The sequence below is a fragment of the Corythoichthys intestinalis genome, chromosome 18 (assembly GCF_030265065.1).
Source record: "Corythoichthys intestinalis isolate RoL2023-P3 chromosome 18, ASM3026506v1, whole genome shotgun sequence".
NCBI classification, from domain to species: domain Eukaryota; kingdom Metazoa; phylum Chordata; class Actinopteri; order Syngnathiformes; family Syngnathidae; genus Corythoichthys; species Corythoichthys intestinalis.
This window is the reverse complement of record NC_080412.1, coordinates 42,209,434-42,232,552: the sequence shown is the minus strand read 5'-3', so window position 1 is coordinate 42,232,552 and position 23,119 is coordinate 42,209,434. Positions and strand designations below refer to the sequence as shown.

General features: G+C 37.7%; 1 protein-coding gene across 1 annotated transcript in view; it reads right to left on the bottom strand.

The window, feature by feature from the left end:
* Positions 1–1,596: 1,596 nt before the first annotated feature.
* hspa4a (heat shock protein 4a) overlaps positions 1,597–23,119 on the bottom strand; it is a 30,938-nt gene continuing 9,415 nt past the window's right edge. The window contains exons 9-19 of the mRNA XM_057821364.1: positions 20,260–20,411; positions 20,064–20,170; positions 17,920–18,053; positions 15,270–15,451; positions 14,815–14,892; positions 11,448–11,597; positions 7,927–8,052; positions 7,749–7,856; positions 7,513–7,632; positions 3,551–3,712; positions 1,597–2,073 (exon numbers count right to left, since the gene is read on the bottom strand). Coding sequence (XP_057677347.1) covers positions 1,873–2,073; positions 3,551–3,712; positions 7,513–7,632; positions 7,749–7,856; positions 7,927–8,052; positions 11,448–11,597; positions 14,815–14,892; positions 15,270–15,451; positions 17,920–18,053; positions 20,064–20,170; positions 20,260–20,411 — 1,520 coding nt within the window. The 3' untranslated portion in view covers positions 1,597–1,872. The remainder of the gene's footprint in view (positions 2,074–3,550; positions 3,713–7,512; positions 7,633–7,748; positions 7,857–7,926; positions 8,053–11,447; positions 11,598–14,814; positions 14,893–15,269; positions 15,452–17,919; positions 18,054–20,063; positions 20,171–20,259; positions 20,412–23,119) is intronic.

Genomic DNA, 23,119 nt, shown 5'->3' with positions numbered 1-23,119 from the left:
GCGGGGTCAAACCATTCTCTGCTAAGACAGAGGGGGGCAGGGGGTGGGACATTGTGTGAAAAAAGGAAAAAATTATACATTTGAAATACCGTATTGACCCGAATATAAGACCGTGTTTTTTGCATTGAAATGTGAAAAAGAGGGGGTCGTCTTATAATCGCGGTCTAGACATTATACCCATTCACGACGCTAGATGGCGCCAGATGTCATTGAAGCGATGTTCTGTCATGATAGATCTCAGCTCCTGTCCCCATTCACAACGCTAGATGGCGCCAGATATCATTGAAGCGATGTTCTTTCATGACATCTCAGCTTCTCTCAAGTTTAATAACCAGTTTGCAATTTTTTAATGCAATGTTTTTCCTTATTCAGATTTGTTTCAAGACTACAGTTACAGTTAGACTTCACTTTGATGGTTAATGCAGTTATTGCAATTTTGTTTTATCACAATAGATTAGTTTATTTACATTTCAAAAACCAGAAGCCATTCATTTACGAATGTTGAATGGAACAACATTTCTTTATTCAGTGTGCTTCTCAGCATATATGTCACAGAGACATCACAGAGATTCATTTTATACTGTAATACCACACCCGCAGGAAGTGCACACTATGGCAACAGCAGTGTGACATAAATATGTCAATCTCTTTACATATTTAAATGTTCAGATATTAGGTTTTGAATGAGGCAAAATAACATGCTTTTTCCCTCAAATATATTGTTATAATAATTTGTTTCGGATGTACTGTAATTATTTTCTGTATAAAAATGAATTTGGTGTTCAAAAAGTCTTTTTTCAAACTTGAGTCTTGAAAAAAAAAAAAAAGGGGTCATCCTATAATTAGGGCCATTTTATATTCGGGCCAATACGGTATTTAATATGTTAGTTTTTAAGTGTATATCGAGTATAACAATAATTAATCAGACTATGATTTAAATAAAAAATATGTGAATATGAAGTCAAATAAATTAAGGGTCACTCAAGGGCCCCTATGGTCCTGAGGCCCGGGACAACATACTCGGATGCCCCCTCCTGTCGAGGGGCTTGCGCAAACTCATTTGCACCATCGCTTCAGGTCAGCCATCTGCCTCCTTTAATGGCTTTTTGAGTCTTGTTGTACTTTTGTTCTATGTGTCGCATGTTATGGGAAAGCTTCGTCTCATTGTACTTTGTACAATGACAATAAAGGCTATTCTATTTTTATCCTCATGTGTGACCTTAGTCACTGCAGCACTTTTAGGGGAAAACGTCAGCAAAGTGATGTCAATGTGAACCGAGTTTTGAACTCCTAAAGCATGTTTAAGGAAATTCTTATTTGAAAAAAAATATATAGCCGTATACATATCCTATTAAAGTTTCTCTCATGGTAGATAAGCGTGAAAAGTGTGTTTTCAAGGTCATTACCCGACTTCAATTTAATCACGAATGTACAAAATGCAATTTTATTCTCCTTGAGGTTTATTTTTGCTTTTTGATGGCGTAGCAACAGCAGCAGCACCTGGTCGAACATTCCGTAGAAAAAACACGAACAGTGAAGGATCATATAACTAAGAAATGATAGCGAACAGACGAAATACTGCACGATAGCAAGGTATTGTCATTTAACTTTGAAATCTTTTGAATCTAGAAAAAAAAGTGACTTTTCAGTATACATTAAAAAAAAAAAAAAAAAAAATCCAAACAATCCAGGATTTTCAACTTGCCATTCTACCATGACCAAAATATACTGCAAACAGACAGTCTTCGTGTATCCCAGTGTGACTATTGTAAATGAACTAATTTGTACACATGAAGGAAAACAAGTACTGATAAAGGAACGCCGCCGGATCCTCACAAGTGCGAAGTATTCAGGGCAACTAAACGCAAAAAGTTAGTCAATGTCCATTTCGGGAGGCTTGTTCTCTGCCGTTTTCTGCTCGGTGCTCGTGGGCTGGATTTTTTCCGAGTCGGCTTGCTGGCTCTCTGTCGTACCCTCCTGCCCACTGGTGGGCCCGTTGTCAGTCTTCTCTTTTGGCGGGTCCACCTTGGGCTTTGGCTTTGACAGCACTGGGTTACATGCCGAGTAAAGCTCCTGTAAAGAAATAACAATGGTGCAACCAAAGGCAAAATTAATACCGTATTGGCCCGTATATAAGACGGTGTTTTTTACATTGAAATAAGACTGAAAAAGTGGGAGTCGTCTTATATTTGGGGTGTAGACATTATACCCATTCACGACGCTAGATATCATTGAAGCGAATGCTGAACTTGAAGAGTAATGTTCTGTTATGACAGATCTCAGCTACTCACAAGTTTAACCAGTTTGCATTATTTTATTGCAATGTTTTTCCTTATTCAGATTTGTTTCAAGACTACAGTGACAGTTAGACCTGTTGTTTTGTCACAATAGATTGGTTTATTTCCATTTCAAAAACCAGAATCCATTCATTTACAAATGTGAATGCACTTTAGTTTACATATTTAAATGTTCAGATATTAAGATTTGAATGAGGCAAAATAACATGCTTTTTTCTCAAATATATTGTTATAATCATTTGTTTCATATGTACTGTAACTATTTTCTGTATAAAAATTTGGTGTTCAAAAAGTCTTTTTTCAAACTTGAGTCTTGAAAAGAGGGGGTCGTCTTATAATCAGGGCCGTCTTATATTCAGGCCAATACGGTATCTTGCTTTTAGAGCTGAAACAATTACCGTAATTTTTGAAATATAAGCCGCCACCCACCAAATTTGACAGGAAAACGGCATTTGTTCATAGATAAGCCGCACTGGACTGTAAGCCGCAGCTGTCCTCACTGTATTATGGGATATTTACACCAACAGATACTAACTGGTAAAACTTTATTTGACAGCAGCATTTTAAAACTGTCTAAGACCAAAAGAATCACCATGAAGCTTTGAACCAATTGGCTGAAAAGCTTCATTGCTTCAAGAAGCTTCATTTGGCCATCACTGCTCCCTTGGGGGACACAGTCAACCTCTGCTGCCACCTGCTGTCAATACTGTTGTTGTCCAACATGCCTCCTAGCATGCATTGCAGCACTACAAATGTAAACAACAATCAAAATTCATGTTCTGTGCTAATTATTTCTTCAGTTATTGTTCCAGTAGTTTCATTAATTGCTCGTTACACTGGTAACACTTTACTTGACCGTGGCACCATAAGACTGTAATAAGACCATCATAATTATGACATGACACTGCCATGAGCATTAAGAAAAGAACTACAAACGTTCATTTTTTTAAAACTATGAACTTAGTTCAATATTTTGAATTTTGAACTATGAACTGAACAGTTCACTTTAACATTCGTGAACTGCAATTTGAACGTTTATGGGGACGGGATTTGATGAGCCCAGGCTTCTTCCATCAGCCCTAGTCTTTTTTTTCAGGTTAATCACATCGTAATGCTATCTTGTAACTGTCAATGATACCGATGATGATGACAATAAACAATCAAATCTTCATGTAGAAAATTTTCCTAACACTGTCTATCGCTGTAACGCATTATTCCACGATCTATGAAACACGTGGCCGTGACTTCCATACCTTGGACTTGGCCTGAATCTCTGCGACTTTGACTACTGGGTCCAGCGTGAGTTCCTGATTGTTTTGCAGGTTCATCTTGTTGTTCATCCACGCCATGGCGTCGTTCACCTGCTTCTCCACTCGGGTCACCTCCAGCTCATCCAAGTGTTCATATTGTTCCTCCTTTTTGGGAGACAACGGATTCCTTTTTGATGACACATTGAACTGACAAACTACCATAAGGTGGCATATAGATTTAGACACGTGACTGAACAGTGTACGTCAGGGTAAGCCTGTCGCGAAATGCAAGAACTCAATTTATCGCACAGTAAATAAAAATGAGGGCGGTAATTTTATCTCTGCTGCGATTTCTCTGCATACATTTGTGTTTGTGTGTGCTGCGTGCACTTGGCATACGTGCGTGTTGATTCCTTTCACAGATTATTGGTCATCAACACACGGCAGAATTAAGGTTGAGACATACAAAATACGAAAACACATCGATATTAAACACTGTAAAATGTTAGCACTGCTAAATTGAAGCTAACGGAATAAAAGACCATGTACTAACCACTTAAGCCTACAATAAAACATTGGCCGTCTTCGCCAAAATGCAAAAATGCGGTTAAAAAAAGCTTAAACATGAAAACTCGCAGCATTTGCAAACAATACGAAAAAAAAACTACGTCTGACACCACATGCATGGCGAAAGTAGAAATGCACTTTCTTTCTCTACTCAGTGTAAAGCTTGCTAGAGCTGGGAATCTTTGGGCACCTAACGATTCGATTACGATTCAGAGGCTCCGATTCGATTATAAAACGATTATTGATGCACCCCGCTCCTTTTTTTTTTTTTTTTTTTTTTTTTTAATTTGTTTTGTATATTAGGTCCAAAATTGTTCAAAAATCATCGCAGGCTAAACCAAACTACTATTTCAGTAAATAAAAAACTCCAGTCCCCATTCTATATCAGCAGCTTTAAACTACTTTCAATTAATTTAATGTTGTGAATCAACCGTTAAAGTTGTTAAAATTGCTCCTGTTACTCCATAATTTCTCTTTTGTCTACTTTCAACATGTGAAAGTTTTAAAACTATTTTAAAGATAGATTCAAGTCAATATTTTACCGATTTAGGAGTATTTTAGATAAAAAGTTAATTAGGTTCGCTTGGAAGGTTCGCAACAACAGCCTTGCAGGGAAGTGTACTGCTTTAAGATGGCGGCCGTTACTAACGCCCGCATCTAGTTTTTTGTAGATGTGCTGGTAACGATACCGAAGCTATAATGCATCTAGTCGTATGTAAATGATATCTACCGTAACATAATGTGGCTTGTAGCAGCTTTTCGGCAGCAGTCAGGTATGTTGTTGTTGTTTTTTTTTATCTCGTGGCATGAGTTGAGCTAGAGCCGTGAGTTGAGCATTGGCGTTACCCGAGGGGCCGGGTAATGAGAAGCATGATGTTTAGCTACTCTCGCTCCGTCCCTAATTGCGTACCGAAGACCGCGCGGCGCGCTGAGTGTGTCGTACTTCTGCTTTACTTGGCATATTTCAATAATCGGAATTTGGATGTTTGTGAATCGTTCTCGAATCTTCCACGGCCGAATCGCGAATAATCTAAGAATCGGAAATTTTGCACACCTCTAAAGCTTACGGTTAGTGGTTTAGCGAATGTACTTCCGGTGACAATTTCAAAATAAAAGCACGTCATGTTCAACATGTAAATATACCGTAATTTCCCGAATATAATGCGCACTTTTTTCCCCCCAAAATCAACTTGTAAAATCATGGTGCACATTATAAACGGGTACATGGATGGAGACAGAAATATATATATATTACATATATATATATAAACCGATTTTTTTTTTATTGACACGGCCACGTTGTGTTGAAGAAACGTATGCGGCGACCCGTTGCCGACCATTATGGTACGTGACGTCACCATTTTGTTTCGGTAATACTTCACTCTAATCGGCCGAATGATTTCGTCCGTGCTAAATTCTGCTTTTTTCACTCTTCATAAATCACATAATTTAGTTTATTGAACTTATTTGAGTCAACGTTTATTGCAGCTTCACAACTTGGACCATAACAAACGTAACAACAGACTTCCTGTCCGTCAACTATATCTGTCCCTAGGGAAACTCAAACCCAAATAACAATAGTTCCTATTGTTACTGTCGTGTTGAAAGCGATGAGCTCTCACGGATTTCCGACTTACGTTCACTTTCATTTTACCGTATCAATCCATGGAAGAAACATTTATTCGTCATGATGAAACGAGCAAGTTATACAGCAGCCTTTAAAAGAAAAGTCACATCTGTTTTGTTTTCTCCTGGATTCTCGTAAGTTGGAGAAGTTGTCAAATCATATTATTACCGTAAATATTGTCAGTTTATGGTAATGTTTTGAACTACCAATATGCTATGATTGGGCTGTGTTTCACCACTCAGTAAAATGACATTTCTGTATCTGTACATGAGCTGTTTTCTTGTATTTCTCTATTTATTGGTTCTAAAATTACGGTGCGCGTTATAAACGGGTACAATCATTTTCCGGTGCGCATTATACACTGGTGCGCCTTATATTCGGGAAATTACTGTAGATTTCTGGAGTTAATCTCGCATACTTTATATTTTACACTAAGAATAGCTTTGAAATGACACCCATTATGAAAAATCTGATTGGCAATGAATAATTTGGCTTCAAATTTGCTAACGTGCACTTTGGATCAAAACAAATTGAAAAAAATTGACAATAATATCGCGTGTCGGTAGGGATGTCCCGATCTGATCACGTGATCGGAAATCGGGCCGATAGCACCATTTTTCAGAAAATCGTAATCGGGTGATCCGGTTCTTAATTTAAAAAATATATTTGTTTTTCGGCTTCATGATCATACAGCGCCACAGCCTCTCACTCTCCCTCCTACTAAGCAGTGCGGCCAAAATGTCCATCTTGTGTTTGGTACTTAAAGTATTTGTAATTGTATTTTATTAGGATACCCATTGATGAACACATCCGCTACTCTTCCTGGGGTCCACACAAAACATAAAACAGACAATACATCAACATACTAATCCACATAAGCTTTATATAAAAGAAAAAGAAATTCTTATCTTGAAAATTTACACACTGAAACAGACATAATTCCACATACTAACAAAAAAATAGAAGATAGTGAGGAGGTAAATAGACAATATAGAAGGTAATATTATATAAGTAGACAACAACAAAGAGGATGTCTTTACAATTTGCATCAATGATCAAATACAGTTGACCCTAAAACACTGCTTTTTTTTTTTTTTTAATTAAATTTATTTTGAATTTTTGAAATTTGGTCTGTGAGGGCATTCCATTCAATCATTGCTCTACATAATACTGTACGTTGAGTTAGTTTTAATGATAGGTATAGTATAGTTACCTCTAGTAGCATGTCTGGTGGGGTATGCGTGCAGAGTTGAACTCTGAGTGTAATACTTAAACTGTCGTTAGTTAACGATGATTGACAGTTTTGTAGCTTTGATCTTGCCAGAGAAGCTTGGTAGCTCGATTTGATCCAAGGCACACATGCATCAACCATTGTTAAACATGCATAAGTGTGCTGTGGCAACTCACTGTGTAAGTGTACTCTGTATAGGCAGTCAAAATCGGGTGACTCGGACGCAAAAATATGTGATCGGGACATCCCTACATATCGACAATAATTTATGAGACAATATCGCCTACTAAAATTTGTAATTGCGACAGGCCTGTATTTGGGGTTCAATCTCAGCCTCGGACCATAATCATTAATTAAACATCATAAAATGTACGGTTCTGGTGGTCCAATTCTTTACTCAAAGCTGCCAAATATAGCCTAAAGTCACAGCATTTGCAACACCAAAAATATTTTTATAAGGTATCTCAGTTGTTTGCAACTATCCTGTTAATCGCGCTACTATTTGAACTGTTTTATCAGCATGTCTGAGCAGGATGTTACCTTTGCCTTGTACGCATTGATGATCTTCATGTACATTTGGATTTGCCTGCCCAGCTCCTCGAATGCCCTTGGCCGCTCCTCAGCTTCCATGGCTCTCTCAACAATAGGCTGCCCGATATTCTGTAGGCAAAATATGACTTCTAATGAAAATTGTCATTGCTTATCAAGTAACCTTGGTAACTAGGCAACAATCCCAGCTAATGACAAATACTATCAATCATAACCGTGACCGTTACCTTCAGTTCTGCCAGTTTGTCAATGTAAACTTGCTTCTGTTGGTCCTCGCCTTCATCATACAGCCAAGTCTCTGTTTCCTCCAGTTTTATTGCAAATGAATCACGATCCTGCACGTATTCATCAATCCGAAGCATAAATGTCAAGGCTGGAAACGCAATTCAAAACAGGTTTTCTTACCTTTTCTTTGACAAACTTTTCCAAGGTGCCATACAACTTGTCTCTCATGTCGTACACATACTCCTCCACATTGTTCTTAGAGTCATTTCTCTCCTTCTCAAGCTTATCTTGCATAATCATCTTCCCCTGAAGACACAAATGCCAAAAGACTTTACTAATGTTGAATGAAAATGTTGTATGAGAAGCATTGGCGGATGCTGGTCTTTTAATGAGGGTAAGCTCATAGTGCGAGTGCTTTGTGACGGTGGAGGGGCTCAGCGGCACCCGCTGCTCGGTTGGGAAAGAAATGAGAGTGCCAGAAGTCTCCAAATACAAGCAGCTACAATCGGGGAAAAAAAAACAAAAACAAAAGAAATAAGCTCGATTTTTCGCTAGTTGTTTTAAACATGGTGTCGCGAGGATGATTCCGAAAGTCTCCAGTTTAACTCAGAACAACGGAATGAAAATTGAAGAATGGCTCCTGTGGAAGTTATTACTAGAAAAATCACTGATTCACTCATTTTGTTGCCAGTGAAAATGGAATTTAGCCATTATCCAATTATAATGCTGAGAACCAGAGCGTCCAAGCCAGCCGAGCCCTGCCCACCCCCCATAGACCCCCTAGAAACACACGGCGTCCAATGGGCGGGATAAACCCAGCCTTTAACCAATGACTCGTCTCGTTTCACTTACTCAGACTTTGCCTTGGCTAGATCTCTAATTAATTTAAAATGAAGTTTATTAAAACGAAAACATAAAGAGGGGTTTAATATAAAATTTAAATTACTATAACTTGTACTCAAATTTATCTTTTAAGAACTACAAGTCTTTATCTCCGTGGACACATTTAACAGAAAGAATGTTAACAATGTTAATGCCATCTTGTGGATTTATTGTTATAATAAACAAATACAGTACTTATGTACAGTATGTTGAATGTTTATGTCCGTCTTGTGTCTTATCTTTCCATTCCAACAATAATTTACAGAAAAATATGGCATATTTTAGAGATGGTTTGAATTATGATTAATTACGATTAATTAATTTTTAAGCTGTGATTAACTCGGTTACAATTTTTAATCGTTTGACTTAGAGCAGGGCGGTAAACCGAAAATTTACCGTTACCGAAATTCTTCACGATGACCGACGTAATTTTGACCATGTCGGTAAATTCGGTAATTTAATAAAAGAAGAAAAAATAGTCTTTTCATCCCGCTTTGACTCTGTGTTGTTCGGCTATGTTCATTCCCCTTTAAGAAAGCAGACAGTGTGCTTATGTTTGGAGTCACATGGTTTTCAGGAAGCCAATCAAACAGAAGCCCGGTATGCTAACGCTAGCAGCTAACGCTAGCGGCTCACGCTACAAGTAAACGGGATGAAGTCGGGCTTAAGTTAGCTTCGCCAAACTTTCACCCGACATTAAGTAAACTCTTGACGGGTTCCAGATAGGGATGGAAAAACCGAGGCTTTCTGAAACAATGAACCACTTTTAAGACAATTGCCCTAAATTGAATCACTGTTTGACACACTGCAAGAGCCCCATCTACTGGATAAACAGTGCACGTTTCTTTTTAAAAGTAAAGTTGACAAATTGCCTCAGCATTACATATCTTCAATAGAATTAAGTGGATGTCGTCTATTTCAACCAGGAGATCGTGTCGTCATTAAGTGTGATTTACACAATTAAAGTTGACCTCTTTAAGCCTGTGCCATTGCTTTTGTCTGTGAAGATGTGTTCAAAGCAGTATTTGTAATACACGACAGTGCTAGTCTTGTAAGTGGCTCGTCCTAGATGACGGGGAGTAACTATGTATTGTTTATTTTTTGTAAAAATTACAGTACAGTAAGCACAGTGCTTGGGAACAGGAATATTATTTATTGCATACTGTAAGGATTTCCAAAATCATAAGATGTAAATAATTGAGCCGAATAAAAGAAAGGAAAGGTTTGTGAAACATTTTATTTTTTAATTAAGTATAATTTCTGGGGGGCGGGTGGATGTGTCGTATTTGTATCTATTCTAAATATCTAAACGTATGCCACTATCTAGTGTATAACAATGCGGAATGAATTTAATGAAATTCAAGTGATGATATTTTTCAAGTCATACAAGCTGTTATAAATGTTCACACAAGAATTCTTATTGTTTACAAGATTTTTTTTAATACTTAATGTTTAGACTGCATGTGCAATTGTTAAATTGAAAGCTGGTAAATAAATTTAACGAGAAACTGTTAATTTGTATTCCATGCATTGATTCAAATTTTCAAATTATATAACAGTTTGCTTGGGCGAATTTATTGTCATTTATCGTTATCGAGGTAAATCTGCTCAATTTATCGTGATACGTACTTAAGGCCATATCGCCCAGCCCTAGTTTGACTGCACTAAATTGATCATTTATTTTTTGTCGCTTACAGTCTAAGAACAATTACCTATGCATTGAGGGTACCCTGCGCAAAAGCAAAGTCAACAAAAATACCCTCTAAAATAGCCTCTACTTTCACTTTTCAGACATACTGTTGGTCTAGACATGTGCCGATTACTAGTTTCAAGGTACCGGTATACCGCGGTATGTAAACGTTACAAAACCACAAAAAAAATCTGTAATACTGCCCCTAAGGTATTAGCTATTTTTATGTCCCAAAATTCAGGGAGAAATCCCTCACTTGCAGGTGCAAGGCTCAACCCTCCACCACCGGTGGTTGCTCAGTGTCAGTGAGTCAACTGTGCTACACAATGGCTGGAGGAGGTGAAACTCCCCCCCCCATCAAAGAAAATGGGAATACTTCGGCTACAGAGAAGTTCCAGACGACCGCAGCTTAGAGGAGGAGGGCCAACCGACAACATGTTTGCGGAGGGTGGCTGCTGACGAGGCAATACCTCCAATATGATTTCGCGTTTATACAAAATTAAAAGTGAGTAAACACTATAATGAACGTTTCCCACCAGCTACGACAGTTAACTCTAGGGTGTTTCGTGTGTCTAGCGGTGGTTTTTCTCTTTGACAACTGTATTAAGAAAGAGAACGTATTATGGAAACATGATACAAGTCATACACAAGTGTTTTTAATGGAAAATTGAAATATTTTTGTTCTGATGGTAATAATGTTGAGCTGTGGCTGTGATTTACACTCACCTAAAGGAATGCATGTATTTTAATTTTATTTAGAATATTTCAGTTATTATTTTTTAATTTATTTCAACTTAACATACTTACGGTCTAATTTGCTAACATGTTTTGAAAAATAAAAATCCTGTGCACTGGATTTTTTTTAAACCCCAGATATCTCAAAGTAACCCATTTTTGAGCTGTAATTGCAATACTGTTATATTTTTGCTTAAGGTTATCTCACATACTGGCACATGCCTATTCAGCGCGACTTCCGCTTTCATTTTTCAGAGGTTCCACATGCATTACAATGTACTGGGGTAACATTTGCCGTTGTTGGTGGGGGGTAAAAAAGAAAGACCCAAAGTTGCCTGTAGTAAAACTACTTCGATTGCATGCTGGGCACGCCTGGTCCTTTTTAAAACATTACCTCATTCTCCACAAACGTATTTAGGACATCAGTAGACAGCTGCCAGTACAAATTGGTCTCAATGGGCAGATCCACCATCTTTGTTTTCACTTTGGGCTTCTTTGCTTGAGGCTCATTCTTCTTCTCTTGCTTACCATCCTCAGTCATCGTCTGAAAATCAGGAACAGCTATTTAAGCTCACACATAACGGCGTACTATGTATCCCAACGCTTGGATGCAGTATATGAATTTACATTCAGGATATATGACAGCATGCTTGTTAAGGCACTTGAGTGACATCAAAAGTGTGTTAGTCCATTTACGTGTCGGAAATTGCAATGACACCTTATTTCAGAAAGTTGAACAATTTGTTCTTTGATGCGGTAATAATCCACTGATAAATGGAAAGTCTATTTAATGCAAATGTAAGTTGCAATGAAGAACGAACACACTACAAATTAATGTTGTTCCAATACCAAAAGTTTGATTTCAAGACTATACCAGCACTACAATACAGGTAGTCCCCGAATTTCCTCGTAAGTTGTAGTTAACCCTTTAAGTACCCTTAAATCTCAAAATAACTATTCAAAAACATGTATTATTCATCATTGTACTGTAGAGCTGTCCCGACTAGTCGACATTGTCGACGTCATCGATGACGTAAATCCGTCGACGAGCGCAACATCCCGTCGACGGTTAATAAAGGGTTAAAAAAATATATGCGTGGAAAGTTCAGAATGTCGGACGCGCTCTGTATGCAAGCGGGGGAAAGCGGCACAAAGCCAAAAAAAGCGCATCAGAGTGTCCAAAACATTGACTTATTTCAAAGAAACAAAGGAAGGTACACTCTTTCTGTCCTGTCTCTTCAATGCCAAGCTTGGCTGCACGTCGGCCGTGAATAAACACCTCAAGCGCCGTCGCCCAGTTTGTAAGTCCAACTAACTAACTAACGACATGTTTTATTGAAGTTTCTAAGCCTGTCGCGCTATGCAATGAGTCCATTTATCGCACGGCAAATAAAAATGAGGGCGGTAATTTTCACGGCTGCCTTTTATCGCTGCGCACGTGCGTGCGTGCATACATTGGTGCGTGCGTGCTGATGGCTTGTGAGACTCCTTTCTCTTATCAACACGCTGTAGAATTAAAGTTCAGACATATAAAATAAGAAAAAACATCTATATTAAACATTGTAACGTTAGCATTGCTACACTGAGGTGAATGGGGGGAAAAAGGCAATCTACAGGTACTTTAGCCTGCTATGAAACATTGGCAGTCGTCTCGTGAAAGCAAACTTGCGGTTAAAAGGTGACACTTCAAACATGAAAAATCGCTGGTTAACAGCATTTGCAAACGAAAAAAATGACCAAAAAAATCTATTATTGACACATGCAATGACAAAAAGTGCTTTTTTTGCGGAGTGTAAAGCTGAAGTTAGCGGTTTAGCGAACGTACTTCCGGTTAGCGGTTTAGCGAACGTACTTCCGGTGAACATTTGAAATAAAAGCATGTCATGTTCGTCATATAAATAACGATTTCAGGAGTTAATCCCGCATACTTCAGAATTTAGATTCTACACTAAGAATACCTTTAAAATGACACCCTTTATGAAAAATCTGATTGGCAAAGAATAATTATTATAATAATTATAAAACTATTATATATAGTACTATACTATAATATTAAGGCTAGGTGTTTTTTTAAGAATTGTTTTGAATCATGTTGGAAAGGTGAAGTCAGTGTTCTGAATCTGTTTACATTCCATTGTTTTGCACTAGTTAATTCTACCAGCATTTGAACTTTATTTATTATATATTTATTATTGTTATTTACGTGTTTATTTGTACTTTAATAAATAATTTAAGTGTTCCAATATGTTTTTGTGAACTGATAAGCGTCAACAAAAATTTCATTGCTAAATTAGTAAAAAAAAAATTTTTTTTATTTTTAATAGATTAGTCGACTAATCGTAAAAATAGTCGGCTGACTAATCGGGAGAAAATTAGTCATTTGGGACAGCCCTATTGTACTGTTCCCGCCAAAACGTTGGAGCCAAGTCCTAGCTAGACAGCGAGCGAAGCTCCGAAATGACGATGTCAGACGTCCGTGTGGTTTGCTGACTTTATTCAGCTGCCTATGACAGCAACACTTATAGAATGAAACTAAAATACAAATGAAATCAAGGCAGTTTTATCTTTAATAACTGCAATTCAAATGTGTGTTTGTAACTAGCTGCTGATACAGCAATAACAATCCACACAAACGATTAGCATCTATCAGTTAGCGTCCGCACATCATGAAAAACAATCACATAAACTCGTCCCAAGTAAAACGCACAATAAACAGTAAAAAAAGTGTTTTATCCTGGGGTTTCCCCTGTGGATGCTTCACAAGCAACAAAAGTGAGCGCAGGCTTCCAGCTGAAATTGCTGCCCTCTCTCTGACTCGGCTGCGCGACTAGCTTCTTCGTGTGCGCGCGTGTGTGCTCTTCTTCGTGTGTTTATGCGCTCTTACTAGTGCTGCAACGAATAATCGATTAACTCGAGTATTCGATTAGAAAAAAATATTCGAATTAAATTTTGTTGCTTCGAGTATTCGTTTAATTAAAGTGGCTTTGTAATGGTTTATTATGAAAGTGTTTGCATTTAGTTTTATTGATGAGGGTGGATACACTGCCCTCTGGTCTGGCTCTTTACACATGGCTGAATCCAACTGCCACCTGTAAAGACCAACGTAAGCCAAGTTTTTGTTTGAGCTAATGTTTTTTAATGCATTCGTAATTTAGTATATAGGTATTTTTAGCCGTTTTTGGTGGGAATATGTGTCTGAACCATTTGTTCTGAGCATTGTAAAAAAAGTATTAGCATTTTATAGCATTAAAGCTAGCAGACTGTTTCTATGTAAGTTAGTTAATTGTTTTTTTGTCCATAGATCCTCATTTTTGAAAAAAAAAAAAAAATACAGTTTGAGGCTCAGCTAAGGTATTTTAATTTTTCATGTTCCTTATCCGATTACTCGATTATTCGAACTAAGTAGTCCATCGATTAATCGACTACTAAAATATTCGATAGCTGCAGCCCTAGCTCTTACTCACGTGTGGAAGTACGTACTGCTCGAAATAAAAGCATGCATCACAAAACAGAGGTCAATATTATATTTAAAAATAAAATGTACCAAAAAATAAAAAACGAGAGACAAAATGGCGGACGAGACTGGTGTCATAAGGTCGAAATCACTTCGTAACCCGGGCACTACCTGAACTGAAATTATACCTTCAAAAAAACAAAAATACGAAACAATCAAGATTTCATTTGCATGATTTAAAATAAGAATACGAGCGTTACGAGAATTACATTTGATTTGAAAATGATTTTTTTCACAGCTTGTTTACCTCCATCTCTTCTGTGTCACCTTTCTTGTCAACTCCGGGAACTGCTTTTTGATCTTCCTGGTCTATTTGCATTTTGCTCTAATGCAAAAACAAAAACAGATTCTGGTTTGCATCTATTATTTTTACCCATGATTACTATCAATATTTATCCTTAAAAACACATATAGGCCACGGAAAAAACACTCAAATGGAAAAACAGACAGTCCAGTGTGCTTTCTTGTGCAACTTGACGTCAATCTAATTAATATCACTTGAGAGCAAGTAGTAAGATGTATTTTTAAAAGTACATGGCCTAACGCATTGGTGATGAATACAATAGTTACACAAAAGGGATCTCCTTGTACCTGCTTGCTAAATTCCATCACAATGACAAAACAATGTTAAAGCGTGACCAGACACAGTGAAAGTAATCCCAACATGCACCCGTAGAAAGTCCGAATGGAGACGACACATACCTCCTCATCCTTTCCCGTCTGGTCGGTCTCCATTGGTTCCTCTCCATCTGTTGCTTTCAGCACCTCTATGAGGGAGGCACTCGACACGCTGAATACGCCGTGAATGTTGACACGAACTTTGACCTTCACCTTGGCACTCTCTCCAGATGACTGAGGGACCACGTTTTGGATCATGAACTGGCCTGTGGGTGGAATTTGTTAGCGCCAGGTTTCGTGGTGAAATGTAACTGAGTAAAAGTACTTTGTTACTGTACTTAAGTACATTTTTGTGGATCTGTACTTTAAGCGAGTACAAATATGAAGTGGTGCTTTTTTACTTCACTATATTTTACAGCACGTATCTGTACTTTTTACTCCACTTCTTTACAAATTGTCGCCTGAGCCTTCAATTGAGGCTCATACGGTATAAAAATAAATAAATGAGGATCTAACTACAACAAAATAACAACTGGCTAACTTGCAAAGCAAAAGTCCGCTAGCTTAAATGCTAGAAAATGCCAACTTTTTTTTAAGCATTGCTCTTAACAAATGGTTCAAACTAGGGTCCGATCACGTCATTTTCAAAGTATCGGAATCGGCAAAAAAATATCGGACATGCCTTTTTTTAATATATATTTTTTAATTAAATCGTTTTCTAATTGTATTTAACGTTACAGACATAATGTGTTACACTCTTCCAGAGTCTTTAGTTTAAGGTTAAGGTAGGGTTATCAAATTTATCGCATTAACGGCGAGAATTAATATTTTTTACATTTATCACGTTACAATATTTAACGCAATTGACGTATACGCTGCACGACCCACTCACGCAGTGTCGCGTCCATTCTATAATGGCACCGTTTTACCCATACAGTATATGGAACTAAAAGGCAGCGTAAAATGAGTCGAGTGAATTTTGGCAGCCTTTGGAGCCTTTTTTTTTTAAATGGCTTAAGCCTTACAATCCCTCTCCCAACGATTAGAATAATTGTGGAAAGCAATGTGGGGAAGAAAGGTAGTAGATGATCTTTTTCTTAACACCCTATGCTAAGATATATCAATTGGTACCACAACGCACAGTCATGGTTGCACTTCCCATCATGCATTTGGGCAGAAGTTAAATGGCTACAGTATCATTTACTGAAAGCTCAACAAATACACTAGATGGCAATATTTAGTCACAATATACAAAGTCACATTTGTCCTTTCAGAATTACAAGTCTTTCTATCCGTGGACCCTCTCACAGAAAGAATGTTAATAATGTAAATGCCATCTTGAGGATTTATTGTCATAATAAACAAATACAGTACTTATGTACTGTATGTTGAATGTATATATTCGTCCGAGTTTTATTCATTTTTTTCTTAATGCATTGCCAAATTGTATATGATGGGGAAAAATTATCGGGAATGATTGGAATTGAATCGGGAGCAAAAAAAAAAAAAAAAAGCAATCGGATCGGGAAATATCGGGATCGGCAGATACTCAAACTAAAACGATCGGATCGGGAGCAAAAAAAAAAAAACATGATCGGAACAACCCTAGTTCAAACACATATTCCCAATAAAAAAAGCTGCTAAATATACCTATAAACTAAATTACGAACGCATTAAAAAGCATTTGCTCAAAGAAAAACTTTTATTTCTTTTCTAAGCTTATGTTGGTCTTAACAGGGAGTTGCTGAATTCAGCCATTTGAAATGAGTTATGTCATATTCACTGTTGCCACTAGAGAGCAGTGTATCCACCCAAATCAATGAAACTAAACGCTTTCAAAACAAAGCATTACAATGCCACTTTAATTAAACGAATACTCGAAGCAGCAAAATTTGATTTGAATATTTTTTCTAATCAAATTACTCGAGTTAATCGAATAATCATTTCCGCACTAGTTTCATTATCATGCCTCCAGTGCAATCAATTAGCCTCATGCAACTATACCGTAAATGAGCTCTAGAGGCAGCAAAACGAGTACAAGATAGATTAGGCTGACGAACAAGATATTGACCAATAGAAATCCAGCAGTGAGAGCAGCGCGCCTTCAGTTAGGTGCTGCACACTCTTGTACAGTAGGTGGCAGTTAGCACCTGATAGTTGCTCGCAATCTGCCATTCAGCTTAATTTTGGAGTTTTTCAGCTTGTTAGTTAAGCTTCTGTTTACAGTGCAGTCCATTTTATTGCTTATTTTTTTCCAGCCTGCAGTTTTGAATACAACAAATACAGGTTCAAATGGTGTTATCACGCCTTTCCACTGTATCTTCACCTACCTACTGATGACGCAACGTAAGGTTCAGTATCTTGCTCAAGGATACTTAGGCGAGTTCATCGGAGGAAAAATCAAACCCACAACCACTGGGTTAGGGAACGACTACACTACCACTGAGCCACACCATCCCTATCATCCCCAAATCAATATTTCCAACCTTTTATTTAATGCTCATTGCAGAAGCTACGAATAAGAATATACTGTATGCCTGTATGCTCTATTTGTGTTAAGATATCAGCGGAAGTGGATTGCCTAAGGCTAGCAAATAATCAGAATGATGCGTGTGTGTGCGTGTGTGTGTGTGTGTGTGTGTGTGTGTGTGTGTGTGTGTGTGTGTGTGTGTGTGTGCGCGTGTGTGTGTGTGTGTGTGTGTGAAAATGTTCAAATAGGCAGCAGTACTGTTACCTATGGAGGTGCTGGGGTAGGACAGCTCCTTTGGATTGTTGTAGTACGCTTCGAGGAGAAAGGCCTCCTTCCGGTAAAAAGTCAACACTTTGGAGAAGGGAGCGGCGTGGTTTTTGGGGAAAACTTCACAATCGCTGTCAAAGGAAACGCAGGTCAAGATAATGTTATATAAGAAACTCATGTGGATATTTCATGCATGCCAATGAAGTCACGACATAGAAAAACCTGAACTCAGGAATTTTAAAAGTCAAAGAACTCAAATAAAAACCGTAACTTCATTTGAAGTTCTCTTGTTTTTTACAGAATATTTATTTGGAAAACATTGAAGTTGTTCTATTTTTCCAGGGCTGTCAAAATTATCGCGTTAACGGGCGGCAATTATTTTTTTTAATTAATCACGTTAAAATATTTGACGCAATTAACGCACATGCCCCGCTCAAACAGATTAAAATGACAGCACAGTGCAATGCCAACTTGTTGTGTTTTTGGGAGTTTTGTCGCCCCCTGCTGGCGCTTGGGTGCGACTGATCTTATGGGCTTAAGCACCCATAAGCTTTGTGTAATTATTGACATCAACAATGGCGGGCTACTGGTTTATTTTTAGACTGAAAATTTTACAAATTTTACTAAAACGAAAAAATTAGGAGGGGTTTTAATATAAAATTTCTATAACTTGTACTAACATTTATCTTTTAAGAACTACAAGTCTTTCTATCCATGGATCACTTTAACAAAATATTAATAATGTTAATGCCATCTTGTTGATTTATTGTTATAATAAACAAATACAGTACTTATGTACCGTATGTTGAATGTATATATCCATCTTGTGTCTTATCTTTCCATTCTAACAATAATTTACAGAAAAAATATGGCATATTTTATAGATGGTTTGAATTGCGATTAATTACGATTAATTAAATTTTAAGCTGTAATTAACTCGATTAAAAATTTTAATCGTTTGACAGCCCTACATTTATCATTATTAACGAACTTCAGACACTCCGCGCTGTGCAGTCGGGGACACCAGCGTCCCATGATTTCCATCATAATAATCCATTTTGATCACAATTATGTTGGAAATATGGCATCACAATGACAAGGCAGGGGTAGAAGAAGGTGTGGAACACCAGGAAAAGACCATCAAGTCACTATGAGGCAAGTACTAGCAGTAAATTTGATGATTTAGGAATAAAAATGGGCAACAAAGCATGTTTGAACTATATTTTTTAGTTTATAAACACTCATAGAATAATCAACCCCTAATTTAACAAAAAACGCTCAGAGGGTATCGGGTTAAAGCAATCAGTGGGGTATCACAATTACAATTAGCCATAATATGTTCAGTCTAGTGCTGCAACGATGAATCGATTAACTCGAGTAATTCGATTAGAAAAAAAAGGCTTTGAATCAAAATTTGCTGCTTTGAGTATTCGTTTAATTATTAGCGTTTTAACGGTTTTAAAAATGTTTGCATTTAGTTTTAATGACTTTGGTGGGTACACTGCCCCCTCGTGGCAACAGTAAATATGACATAACTAATTTAACATGGCTGAATTCAGCTGCTCCCCGTTAAGAGCAACATAAGGTATGTTTTTGTTTGGGCTGATTTGGTTTTAAATGCATTCGTAATTCAGTTTATAGGTACAGTATATGTATCCGTTTTTGTGGGAATATGTGTTTAAACGATTTGTCAAGAGAATTTTAAAGAAAAAAAAAAAACATGGCATTTTATCGCTTATAAGCTAGCGGGATTTTGCTATGCAAATTAGCCAATTTGAGGCTAGGCTCAGGTATTTTAACTTAGTTTTAATGAAAGTGCAATCCTGCATAGTTTGAAGAAACAGTTGGGCATTTTGTATTCGCATTTCATGCTCTTTTGAAAGTGCAATCTTAGCAAGCCTTTGTTCTACATCTCCTAAAATTGATTCTGCATCGCATTAAATGTTCCTAATCGGATTACTCGATTATTATTACTAGTTACTATTATTACTAGTAGTTGATAGATTAATCGACTACTAAAATAATCGATAGTTGTAGCCAGAGTTCAGTCCACAACCGCGTATATCGGTATCAGATTTTTGGAGTTTGAAGATATCAGGATATCGGTTCAAATGTCATAATTAGCCAACTCTAGTTCTTACCTCTGTCCTTCCTCTGCTGCGGAGTTCCATTTTAGAGAGATGGAGTAAGGGACAACATCTGTGATTGAGAACTCTCTGACTTTGAAGGCCGGAGACAAGATGGCACACTGTGTAGAGGAAAGCGGACATTTGCAAAATAAAACAAAAAAGTTTGATTGTTGTACTTGCTGTAAGAATAGAACCGCAACAACAGTACCTGCAGTGCACAACCTCTGACTACAGCCTCATCTGCATTCAGAGTAGTGCTCAGCTCTTTCCCGAAGAACTTGCTGATGCGTTCTTTAATGGCGGGAATTCTGGAGGCGCCGCCAACTATCTCCACTGCGTACACATCTTCTTTCCTCAACTCTGCAAACAGGAAGAAAATATAGCAAAATTGGAATTGAAGCCAAGATGCTGGACCTTTTGAGTCCGTCAAATATAGTCTTGAGAAGAAAAAGCTCAAATGTTAACAATGGGCATTCCAATGTGCATTAAAGTGAACCTCGGACTGAAAGACTTATAGGCTCTAATAAGCTACAATTGTTCTCTTTTACTAAATTTGTTATTAGAAACATTATTGCCATTCATTTAAAAATCTGTAATATTTAGTACAAATATTGACCGAAGGAGGGCGCATGTGGTTGGGTTGGGCTGGGAGAACAGCTGTGCTAGCTAGCAAGCGCGCTAGTATGACAACTTTTGTGACATTCTGCTGCTGGTAAGATTGTTTTGTTTCAGAGCTGTGGGATGAGTTCCCAATGTCGTACCTGCATCCAATTCCAGCTCATCAGCAGTGTCTTTAAACCGAGCCTAGGCGGCTTGCCCAGATATTGACTTGCAGCCATTTGAAAGTTTGTATATCCGTTCGTTGTTAGTTGTATCATTGCCTTGTTTATTTTTTTGTATGTCTGCCTCTCATCGCGGATTTCGATCGTTTTTTAATTTTTTAATTTTATTTTTATCCCGACCGACTCTCACAGACCGTTTTTGTGTCTCACTTTTTGCACTCGCATGTTTTTTCTGTGTTAAATAAACCGTTTTACGCAATCCCTATGTCATTGTTTTCTGCTTGCTGTCTGAAGTGAGCCGTGTTTTCTAACTCCGTGGGCAAGCCAGCCGCACTTTCTTTTCAGTTGCGTTTTCCTTTCAGGTTTTACTGCACAGAAACCTACAACGCATGTTGCTTTGCAATTGCTTTATAAGGAAAATCACAACTCCAACGTCACATGGAAATATAGACCTGTGGTCTTCGTGCTCGTCTGTCGCACAGGAAACGCGGATTCGAATCCCGCTGGAGTCCTTTCTTTAATTGCTTTTGCTGCTCGTTTTGGGAAATTTTGACAGTGCTGTCTTGCTCATCACTTTTCCGCTCGGATTCAAATTGGACGGGCAGAACCAACGACATGCTTATGTAGCTAAAGAGAGACACTGTGGTAGCCCGGCAGCGCCGCCCAGTGGTGTCAAAGCCCAGAGAGCATTGCGTCCTCAACAACAATGGCGACCTACTAGTTGAACTAATTTTATTAAAACGAAAATATTAAGATGGGTTTTAATGTTAAATTATGATGACTCATACTAACATTAAGAATTACATGTCATTCTGCCCCGATAAAAGTTGGGGTGAATAGAATACCGTATTTTTCGGACTATAAGTCGCAGTTTTTTATCCATAGTTTGGCTGGGGGTGCGACTTATGTGTGAAATTATTCACACACGATGACATCATTTCACATGTTATTTTGGTGTTTTGGAGTGACACTGATGGTTTGATATACTTGTTAGCATGTTCTTTATGCTATAGTTATCTGAATAATCTGAATTAATAGCTATGTTCCGTTACCGGCCATTTCGTTCTTCATGCATCATGTAACATTATCATACTGTCCACTTATTCAGCATGTTGTTCTCTATTGTATTTCTATTTTAAATTGCCTTTCAAGATGACATATCTGTTCTATGTGTTGGATTTTATCAAGTAAATTTCCCCCCAAAATGAGACTTATACTCCAGTGCGACTTATATATGTTTTTTTCCTCTTCGTTGGGCATTTTATGGCTGGTGCAACTTATACTCAGGTGCGACTTATAGTCCGAAAAATACGGTAGCGTCCTCGGTAATTCACTGGCTGCCATTGGCGGCCAAATTCATTTCAACTAGATCGGACGCCTACCGCTGTCAATGGTACTGATCCCAGAGTGTTCACAACCAGTCTTGTGGGCGTTACATTTTAGGGCGTTTACAAGTTAGTTCCTGTTAATTTTGAGTCACTTCCTATTCATTTGGGGACATTCTTCCTTTTCAGTAACACAAAATCAACAGGAAGTGATGTGAAATGACCCAAAATGAATTCCTTGCCAGGTATTGGCTGCCCCTGACAGCCGTAGACGTCCAATCTACATTCGTTTATTCGCTGCCATCTAGTGCTGCAACGATTAATCGATTAACTCGAGTATTCGATTAGGCAAAAAATATTCGAATTAAATTTTGTTGCGTCGTTTTCGTTTAAATAAAGTGGTGTTGCAATGGTTTATTTCGAAAGTGTTTGCATTTAGTTTTATTGATTAGGGTGGATACACTGCCCTCTGGTCTGCCTCTTTTCACTTGGCTGAATCCAACTGCTCCCCGTTAAGACCAACGAAAGCTAAGTTTTTGTTTGAGCTAATGTTTTTCAATGCATTCACAATTTAGTTTATAGGTGTATTTAGCCATCTTTTTGTGTGAATATGTGTCTGAACCTTTTGCATTTTTCTACTTTCTCGACTTTTTCTATGTAAGTTAGCCAATTGTTCTTTTGTTGTACGTAGATACTCATTTTAAAAAAATCATACCGTTTGAGGCTCAGCTCAGGTATTTTAATTTTTCATCTTCCTTAACTGATTACTCGATTATTCAAACTAACTAGTCCATCGATTAATCGACTACTAAAATATTCGATAGCTGCAGCCCTACTGCCATCCCTCCCACTTCAAATGGATTGGTCGTCAACCAGTGATAAACTCACAGCAGAAGTGTGCAAATCATATCGCGAGATACCCAGAGTTTCCCACTCCTAATTAAAAGGACATGTGCACACT